Here is a 10,550-nt window from a genome sequence, read left to right as displayed (position 1 = left end):
ACTAGAGTGATGAATATCGTAAATGGTCAAATTGCAAAAAAGCAAAAAAAAATTATTTTTGAAAAATAAATTTTCAATTGCTTAAGTATTGTTGTCTCGTTTCTGCGCACATGTTAGATTTTAGAAGAGCATGAAAAATCAATATGCCATGTAACATTTATATTATTATTTTTTTTTAAATATACATCATAATACTATATAATATATAATAACGTTTAATTATGGTGATTTATTATACTCATAATAAAATTACAAATTTTTCTTTCTTAAATAATTTTTTTTTATTTATTAATTTTTAAATATATGTATTTATATTTTTTAAATATATAATAAATATTTATTATTTTAATATAATATAATATAATATAATAAAATAAAATAAAATTCTATTTATAAAATTTATTAATTTTTACCTTATTAAAGTTATTATATATTTAATTTATTAATTAGAGAATTAAATAAAAAAAAATTTGATAATTCAAATTTTATTTAATAAAAATTACCCCCAAATTCAAATATCAAATTTGATTAAATAGTCACATTATATATTTTATTTGGTTTAAAATAAATTGTTACTTTTTTTCAAAAAAAATATTATTAGATCTTAAAAATAAAATAAAATTTCTGATTGGTTTCATCTTTCTTGTTGAATCAGCTGTAATGTGAATGTATTGACTAGAAGTCATAGTATCTTTCTTTCTTTCTCTTTACCAGAGAGAAATTCTACGGTACAGAGTAGAAGTAGATCGCAGGACAAAGAAAGAAAACCTTCATTGCTAAGAGATCGAGAGATGGGATTGCAATGGATGGTGTTGAGTTACGCGGTGATGGTTGAAGCGATCGTAGCAATTCTGATTACTCTTCCATCGCCCAAGCTCATCAAGGCTCGCATCGTCTCTCTAATCTCACTCATCCTCCAACCTTGTTTGTTCGTCATACCCTTTTCCGCTTTCCAGCTCTTAGGTATATATATTCAGTTCAATCTGCTTCAAATTAGCTATGATTTGTGCATTTCTATCTAACACACATTATTGTCTGTTTAATAGATATCTATTGGAAGAACGAACACCGATTGATGTGCGTTGGTGAGTCCTGCACTGCTTCTGAAAGAGATCGTTACGAGAAATCGGTAAATCTGATCTGCTGCTTGTTTGTTTGATTCCGTTTGAGCTTAGATCTAAATAGGTCAGATTAGGTATCCATCCATATTGAGTTATTAGATAACTGGATTTGACAAATAAAAGTGTGAATAAGTTTATGAGTATGATTCCACTGAGACCCAGGACATGATTTAGGGTAAAAATGTTAATCAATTTCTGAATCTTAAGTCATATATACCTAGATTTATTTGAAAATGTGATATCATCTTGATCAGTACTCAAACTAGTATTCAAGATGAAGTTATTATGTATTCAGAAATGAGGAATGTAGACAGAAATACTACTTTTACGAATGAAGTTATATCTATACAGAATTAACTCACTAGGGCTTGAGCTCAAGTATAAAGAGTTTTTGCCCTCGATTCCATGAAGAACGACATAAGTTGAAAAGGGTCATGACTAACTTCTCCTAGAGAAGAACTATAATGGATGTAAGCTGTCAAAATTAAACAAATTATTCAAGTTTTGATCAAATCAGTATAAACTAAGTGATTCAATCAAGGAGGTTTTAGTAAGTGGGAAGGCTAAGTGATTCTCTCTAGGGACTAGGGAGACTTGTTCATTTATGGGTCATTTGAGTTGTTTCTAAATAACTTTGTTTGTTGAAAATTGAGTTATATATTATTTTGAAACTGATCATGAAAACTTGGAACTCAAGACCTTGTGGTCATTAGAGTTTTTCGCTCTACCCTTGATCTAATAGTTGATATGAATGATTTGATTAATGTGAGGATTGTAAAATTGAACCTAAAGTTGTATGTATGGTGACAAGTCTGTATTCTAAGTTAAAAGTAAGAATCTTTTCATTAATCCACTATCATAAACCTGAAACAAATGACTTGTAAAACCTCAAAATTTCCTTTATGTTGATAGAGACAAGTTATAATAAGAGTTTAAAGATTTCTTGTTATGTATATTAATGATTGATTAGTAATTCAAACTTGTTCATGTTTACTTTCTGGATAATTTGACCCATCTGAGATTTGAATGTGCAGATATTCAAGGCTCAAAGGAATGTGATTCTATGTGCATCAGCATGTCTACTATACTGGTAAGAATGTTTGTTTGTTTGTTTGTTTGTTCGATTATTCTTTGATTATATAACGAATGTTTGTATGCTTTCTCGGATACAGGTGTATTTATCGGGTTTGTAAGTACCATAAGGAAATCGAGACTCTCGAGGAAGTGGAGAAGAGGTTGAAGGAGCAATAATAAATATTATATGTATGCGCGATGCACCAACTGTTATGTTCAGCATTTTGGCTTTGGTTAAGACATTTTTACTCTTATTTTTTACTTGTTTGCAAATCTAATATTTTCCTTATTTGAAAACAACACGTTGTTTGAATTCGGATTTGAACCGGCACTAAAATTTATCGATATATATATATATAGTTAAGAATGTGTCTAACCCGATTATCATGAAATTTTGAAGGTATTTCAAATATTTTCCAGATTATACCAAAGATGATATTTAATTTTTTCTTATTTTAATACAATATTGAACAATTAAAATCTACAACCACCAACCAATAGATGATGCTGTAAAACATATTCAGAAACCAAATGACAATGAACTTCTCAATAAATAAACCAACTCCTAAAATCTGAATTTGGTTCAAATAAATTCATTTTTTTTTTAATTTCGATTAGCCCAATTTATAAAGAGTCTCACTTAAGAAAATAAATAAACTTTATTATATTTTGTAAATTTATTTATTACAATGATATCACATAATATCATGCATCTGCTTTGAATTTTAAAAATAATGTTTTTTCCCTCAAATTACAAAAAGAAAATTGAAGAAAAAAAAGCATATTGAAAGTCTTCTCCAGTCCACAAAATATAAATAATAATTATGTCAATTTCAAACAAGCCACGTAAACCACTACCAACCTCTCTTCCTCAAATATACTTTATTTATAAACGTTTTAAGTGATCCTTGTTTTATTTAATTAATAGTCATAATTATTTTTATTTTATTTTTACTAAATGACTTTAAAATAAACTAAGAAAATAATTAATAATTATAATGAACTTTATTAGTATTCTGAGTGGATAAAAAATTATATATATTTAAAAAATAAAAATATAGATGATTGTTAGTTAAGAATTGTATTTAACCAATTAATTAATTTTAAAAAATAAAATAGTTATTATTTGTTTTTTATAAATTAAAGATCAATTAATGGGAATAAGAAATCCAAATTATAAAACTTGATTTGTAATTTAATAGTTATTATTATTAATTTTATTTTTTAAGGTAATTCAAATAAAATGAGTGGTTAATATATAAACCAAAGATCTATTTGAAATATAAGTGGGATAGTTAGCTTAAAAAAAAAAAAAAATTATATTTATTTATTTTAAAAAAACAAAATTAACTGGCCACCACAAATTCAAAGGTGGCTGTGGAGTCAAACAAACGTGGATGGTCTGCTGGCCTTGGCCTCTCTCTTTCTTAAAATTAACAAATATTTTGTTCACTGCAGTTCCTAAAACACCCCTAGGATATTTTTATATATATAGTTTTGATTAAATTTAAATAAATTAATCTCATTTATTTTTATCAAATTATTTAAATTTCCAAAGTCAAATACTATGAATTAGTTATATTATTTTAAATATTAAATATATTTTAATAAATCTAAGCCAAATACTCTATTTTTTTTATAAATATAAAGATCTTTCTCCCCAAAACAAGTTTATTTGTGAAAATAATTTCTGGGCCTTAGAATGGTTATATTTTATTCCAAGGAGGAGAAGTAAACTAACATTTTCTATCACAATAAATCATCAATAAATAAATAAATAAAATATAAATTCCACCATTATATAAAATATATATATATAAAAGAATTTTCCATCAATTGACAAATAAACCAGACTCTCTCTCATCCGATTGTACATACACAAATTTACATTCTTCTCTAGGGTTTGTTTATACTCAACTCCTGAAGATTCGGTAAGTTCTCTTTCAATCCAAAATTGATCTTGATTCCTTCTCTCATTAATCGTAAGAGTTTCTATTTTGTGTTGGTTGCAGATCTAGTCGATGGAAACTACAATTGTTAATCGTTCTTCGTTTGGAATCATCTGTCGCCCTTCGCAATCTGTTCCTCGTTCTGTTAATTTATCCTCTAGCAAATCCCATTTGCTGCGGTTAGGAAGAAGTGGGTTTTCAGCTGGCTTGGCTGAGGTAGGTTAAAATTAGTATCTTTTAGTAATTTGAAGATTTGAGAAATTCATGTGAAATGTTATTGTTTGGTTCTGAAATCTGAAATAGGGAGGATTAGAAATGGTGTTAGGATATACAGATTTCTTTTATACAGTTGATTGATGATTATTGTTCTCTTCATTTAGAATATGATTAGGAAATATAAATCTATCTGTATTTGAATGTGTGTCTCATTTGTGCAAATGTTTTGTTAATTTCCCAGACTAAGTCTGCAAAGGGATTCAGAATACTTCGAAGCCAGAAATGTTTTGTAGTCCGATCATCGTCTTCTGATTCTGTTGATGAGCCAGAAGCTCCAATTGCTCCACTTCAACTTGAATCTCCTGTGGGTCAGTTTCTAACTCAGATTATGATAAGCCATCCTCATCTTGTTCCTGCTGCTGTTGAACAGCAGCTTGAACTCCTCCAAACTGACCGCGAATCTGAGAAACAAGATGACAGTCCTTCTGGTACAGACTTAGTCTTATACAGGTAATTGTAGTTAGATGTATATATATATATCAAGGTTTTGTTCGTTTTTGAACTATTTTAGCTGAATTCTCATGTTTCTGTTAACAGGAGGATTGCAGAGGTGAAGGCAAATGATAGGAAAAAGGCTTTGGAAGAGATATTGTATGCTTTAGTTGTTCAGAAGTTCATGGAAGCAAATGTGTCTCTAATCCCTTCAATAACTCCATCTTCACCAAACACATGGGCAAACCAAAACGAGAATCTCGAGAGTCTCCATTCACCTGAAGCATACGAGATGATTCAAAACCACTTATCTTTGATTTTGGGTAATCGTTTAGGCGATTCAACATCCGTAGCTCAAATAAGCAAACTCAGAGTTGGCCAAGTTTACGCAGCTTCTATCATGTACGGTTACTTTCTCAAACGGGTAGATCAAAGATTCCAACTCGAGAAAACAATGAAGAATCTTCCTCAAGGTATAAACGACGAAGAGAGGAAGAAGAACGAAACGGTTCAGATCGAATCCGAAACCTGGGGAGCTGGTGGGCCTAGTCCTGGAGGTTTTGGCCATGGAATGAAGTCTTCAAAGTTGAGAAACTACGTGATGTCTTTCGACGGTGAAACCCTACAGAAATACGCCACAATTAGGTCTAAAGAGGCGGTTACAATGATCGAGAAGCATACAGAGGCTCTGTTTGGGAAACCTGAGGTTGTTATGACGCCATTAGGGTCTATTGATCCTTCTAACCATGATCATATAAAGATTAGCTTTGGCGGGCTGAAAAGACTTGTTCTGGAGGCGGTTACTTTCGGTTCTTTTCTATGGGATGTCGAGAGTCAAGTGGATTCCAGGTATCATTTCGTTATGAATTAGTTAAATGATATTATTATTATTATTATCATCTAATCTGTAACCTACAAAATGAAACTGATATTCAGTGTAGTGTGTTTTGTGGCTTTTGAATTAATTAGAGATGTAAAGAAAGAAAGATTGTTGTAGAATAATTAAACACTGAAGTTTGATGAGTTTTACTTGCTTCACTAGTTTTTTTGAGTTACTTTTATTGGTGTTTATTCATTGGTGGAAGCTAGCACCATGAATCTCAAAGAGTGATCATCGTTGACAAAACAAATATTTGCGCCTTACTGGTTTTTTTGGGGGGTTTCTTTTGTCGGGGTTTATTCCTTTGTTAAAGTTAGCACGATCATCGGAGATAACTATCCATTTAAATTAGAGATATCATTTGTTATTAGTGAGAGCCGAATCCATCTAAATCAAATACAATGTCTTGATATACGATGAAATAGCCTATACATGTAAAGGGTGTCCTTAAAGAAATTGAAGTCTTCAAACTACAATCAAAACTTATTGAGATGTACAAAATATATATTTGCATAATCACTAAACACCAAAATCAAATAAAGCGTCTATCTTTTGATATTAGTTGGCAACTAAGGCGGAGCTAGGATTTAAAATATATTAAATATAGCTAGTATATTATCGCTCTTCCCTTTAGTAACGGAAAAATCCTCAACAACGACGATATTCTCCCATCGTTATTGGTCGATATATACAAAATATTTTGAACTATCCGAGCTACGACCTAGATAGTCAACAACCCTATTCCAAACGTAAAAAAAATACACCATAAACAAGTCCAAACTCACATGTATCTTTAGACTTGTATGTTAGGAAGACTTGTATGTTAGGATTAACAAAAATATTCTGATTCGAAAAACAAATGTTAAACAAAAAGATTCCGTTGCCGGGAATCGAACCCGGGTCTTTCGGGTGAGAGCCGAATATCCTAACCAACTAGACTACAACGGATTTATATTTTCATATCCAACATTTTTTATAACAATATTAATAGTATTATTATTTTTAATTAAAATTTGAATTTAACTTAAATGTACATACTTATATTCTTATTTAAATGTATAAACTCATATAAAAAAATCAACTTATATATATATTTACTATTACAAATGTATTCATTTAATCAAAGTTAAATTTATTATTATTATTTGACTTGGTCATTTGTCTGTCTGTATGTCTGTTGGGAATGACAGAGATTAGGTGAGGATATGCATGCAAACGCAGTAAACAGCAACTTCTGTTACTTGATAAAAATGGGTCGTAATATTTTGTAGTCGAGAATAAAGCATCCTATGAATATATATATATATATATATATATATATATATATATATATATATATATATATATATATATATATATATGCAATAATTGTATCCATGTTTGTCTTCTATATATTTTTATTATTTTCTTTGTTTCCAATCATCACAATTAATAAATTAATTAGCTGCTGCTTTCTCTCATGTATTTTTCCTTCAAAAAAATTAAAATAATTTCCATTCATATATACTTAAATTCGTCTCCCCTGATCGAGAATCTATTCTTTCACTCAATATATATATCGAGGGAATAATATTGAATATAAAATACACCAATAAAAAAATAAATAAAAATAAAAAAATAGATTTCAGTACCTCAGAAAAAATACGTTCACGTGTGGGGGTGTTCCTAAAAAAACAAAGTGTAGACACCGACAAGAACAATGTGTGTGTGAGAGAGAAGGAAGGATATGATGATAGTTGTTGTAGATTTGTATGTCTGGTAATTTGTTTATTTAGCTAGAAGAGACGTATAGAATAAGAAGTAACACAAATATATACTATTTGTATTTTATTTAAATGGAAATTACTATTACTATAAATTATGAAAGAAATTAAACTTAAATAAAATTAAGTATGGAGTTTGTAAAAGAGAAAAACAAACACTCAAATATATTATCAAAAGTGTACCGTATAAGAAACACGTTTTTGAGGATTTGGAGTTTTTTTTTAATATATAAAGAAATGATTTTAAGAATTGATTATGGTATAAAATAAAAATACGAATTCATGCATGCACGGCGGAGGTGAAGACAAAATAAAAGCAATTAATGTCGAGAATGAAAACGTTTAGTTTACGACAACAATCCGAATAAAATAAGACTTTCTTGTTTCTTTCTTACGGTGGTAGCTACTTTTATTTTATTTTATTATTATGATTATTATTATAATTATAATTATTATTTTGTCCTGATATGGAATTGTTAAGTTGTGGTGCATATTTTGACTCATTCTTCTTCATCAACCACACCTCTCTTTCTTACCACTTTCTCTTTTCCAATCTCTCTTTATCATTAGCTATTTTGGTTTTAGTTTCTTTTGGCTTTTTATTAGGGTTTAAAGAAGAAAAAAAATCAATTCTCATATTGTTAAAATATTAAATAAGTTTAGTTTATGGTTTTGGACTTATTTAAACTGGTTTCATATAATATTATAAAAACTAATACATGTCAAAAATTTTGGTAAGGAATGATGTGTCATGAGAGTGAATGAAAGTCTTGTTAGATTTTCAATCAACTTATTTATGAATGACATAACCTACTTTACAAAAATTATATTATTACTTTATTATAAATAGCCATGTTAATATTGTTTTCTCTCTTCTACTAACTATTTTATATTTATGTTTTTTTTATTTTTACTAATTAAGAAATCCAAAGAATTATAAAAACAATTGAAAAGAGTGACAAAAGAAAAGATAATGTTGACATGTTGTTAATGTCTTGTGATCACACAAACACAAAATATATGAATTGGATGAACAATTTCCCAATACAATCTTGAAAATTTTGACAAATTACTAAAACTCTTCAAAATCAATCTTGAAAATTTTGACAACCAACTCTTATGAAATAATTTCGCTTCATTGATAAAATTTTACTTGCAATATAATGTCTATTTCGCTTCATTGCTTCATAAATATTTTAATATTTCAATTTAATAGTTAAAAAAAATAATTTTGAAAAACAAGTTAATATATTCTTCTCATATTCTAAAGTATGACATAAACACAACAATTATATATACTCGCATTTCTTATAACCAATTAATCATGTAGGAGTCAAACCGTTTAAACTATTGTCTTGGAGACTGTTTTAACTCGTACAACAATTTCTTTATTAACTCGTACAACAATTTTTTTAACCTGTACACTAGATGTTCATGTCCAAGTTGAGTGAACCCTTTTGGTTGCTTCATGTAAATTTGCTCCTCCAAATCACTATGCAAAAAAAAGTTTTAACATTTATCTACTCTAAGTGCAAACTGGCTACTAGCGCTAGCACTACCCTGATTGAAGTATGTCTAACCACCAAAGAAAGGATTTTATAAAACCCTTTTGTAACAAGTCGAGCCTTGAACTTTTTGTTGAGGTGTTCCTTGTCATTGCGGACGTTTTTAAATTCTGGGTAAATGGGTCAGAGTTTTCTGTTATAAAAACGGGTTAAAGTATAAATATTTTTTTTGGGTATTTTTCTCATAACACGGTAAGGTTAAAAGAGAATAAACAGATCTAGGGTTTTTCTACTTCTTCTTGTTCTTTGGCTGATCCAGAGTGAGAGGTTGGGGGAGCTTTTGATTGTGGAAGATTCCAATCATTCCTAGTGTAATCACTTCTTTCATTTGAGAGAAGGGCATGTTTGATTTCTAAGAAGATCTATAGGCCATGTAAATGATACAACAACTGATCTTAGTGATAATATTGAGGCTGATTTTGAAGTTCAGCAAGAAGATGGAAATCAACAGAATCAACAAACAGAAGTACTTAGGAGGTCTACTAGGGAGAAAAGATTAAGTTCTAAGTACCCTGCTACAGAGTATATTCTTCTAACTGATTGTGGGGAGCTTATATTCTATAAGGAGGATCTTGAGGATGCTCATAAGGAAGAATGACTAGCTACCATGGATGAAGAGATGAAGTCATTGCTGAAAAATGGCACATATGAACTAGTTAAAAGACCAAAGAACATAAGAATATTACAAAATAAATGGGTGTACAAGATCAAGTAAGAAGGTGATGATAGCAAGACAAGATACAAGGCTAGACTGGTTGTCAAAAGTTTTGGCCAGAGGCATGGAATCGATTATGATGAGATTTTCTCACCGGTAGTGAAGATGACTTTTATCCGGGTGGTGTTAAGTCTAGCTGCTTGTATGGATCTTGAGGTTGAACAAATTGATTTCAAGACTGCATTTCTCCATGGTGATTTGGATGAAGATGTTTATATAGAGCAACCTGAAGGTTATAATAAGAAAGGTGAGGAAAACAAGGTGTGCAAACTTGTCAAAAGTCTGTACGGTTTGAAGCAAGCACCAAGGCAGTGGTATCTTATGTTTGAGTCATTCATGACCATCCATGGGTACATGAAGACATCTACAGATCACTGTGTCTTTGTGCAAAAGTTTTCTTCTAATGATTTTATTATACTTCTCCTATATGTTAATAACATGCTGATTGTTGGGAGAGACAAGCTCAAGATTGCCAAGTTGAAAAAGGATTTGGCTAAGTCTTTTGAGATGAAAGAATTGGATCAAACAAGACAAATTCTTGGAATGCAGGTCATTCGTGATCGGGTGAAGAAAAGGCTATGGTTGTCTCAAGAGAGATATATTGATAAGATTCTAAATCGATTCTGTATGGACAAGGCAAAACCAGTTGCTTGTCCATTGGCTACACACTTGAAAATAAACAAGACAATGTTTCCCAAGGATGAAGATGAAAGACAAGAAATGTGCAGTGTTCCATATGCTTCAGCAATAGGTAGTCTGATGTATGCAATGGTCT

At 29.9% G+C, this 10,550-nt stretch overlaps 2 protein-coding genes and 1 non-coding gene across 3 annotated transcripts; 2 read left to right on the top strand and 1 right to left on the bottom strand.

The window, feature by feature from the left end:
- The first annotated feature begins 687 nt into the window (after positions 1 to 687).
- On the top strand, positions 688 to 2,510 carry LOC124931683. The gene is made up of 4 exons (XM_047472208.1): positions 688 to 963; positions 1,047 to 1,129; positions 2,156 to 2,211; positions 2,294 to 2,510. The coding sequence occupies exons 1-4, from the start codon at positions 792 to 794 to the stop codon at positions 2,370 to 2,372; spliced, it is 390 nt and encodes a 129-aa protein (XP_047328164.1). The 5' UTR covers positions 688 to 791; the 3' UTR covers positions 2,373 to 2,510.
- A 2,037-nt stretch (positions 2,511 to 4,547) lies between these two features.
- On the top strand, positions 4,548 to 5,875 carry LOC124930043 (UV-B-induced protein At3g17800, chloroplastic-like; the record flags this gene model as incomplete). Its single annotated transcript, XM_047470410.1, has 2 exons — positions 4,548 to 4,870; positions 4,958 to 5,875. Coding segments are annotated over 2 exons (1,089 nt in total), but the record flags the coding sequence as incomplete, so codon positions are not given.
- A 732-nt stretch (positions 5,876 to 6,607) lies between these two features.
- Positions 6,608 to 6,680, bottom strand: TRNAE-CUC. The gene has a single exon. It is a non-coding gene; the product is annotated as a tRNA-Glu (tRNA).
- Positions 6,681 to 10,550: the final 3,870 nt, after the last annotated feature.

Source organism: Impatiens glandulifera, chromosome 3 (genome assembly GCF_907164915.1).
Source record: "Impatiens glandulifera chromosome 3, dImpGla2.1, whole genome shotgun sequence".
NCBI lineage: Eukaryota > Viridiplantae > Streptophyta > Magnoliopsida > Ericales > Balsaminaceae > Impatiens > Impatiens glandulifera.
The sequence above is the reverse complement of the archived record's forward strand: the minus strand, read 5'-3'. Positions and strand labels throughout refer to the sequence as shown.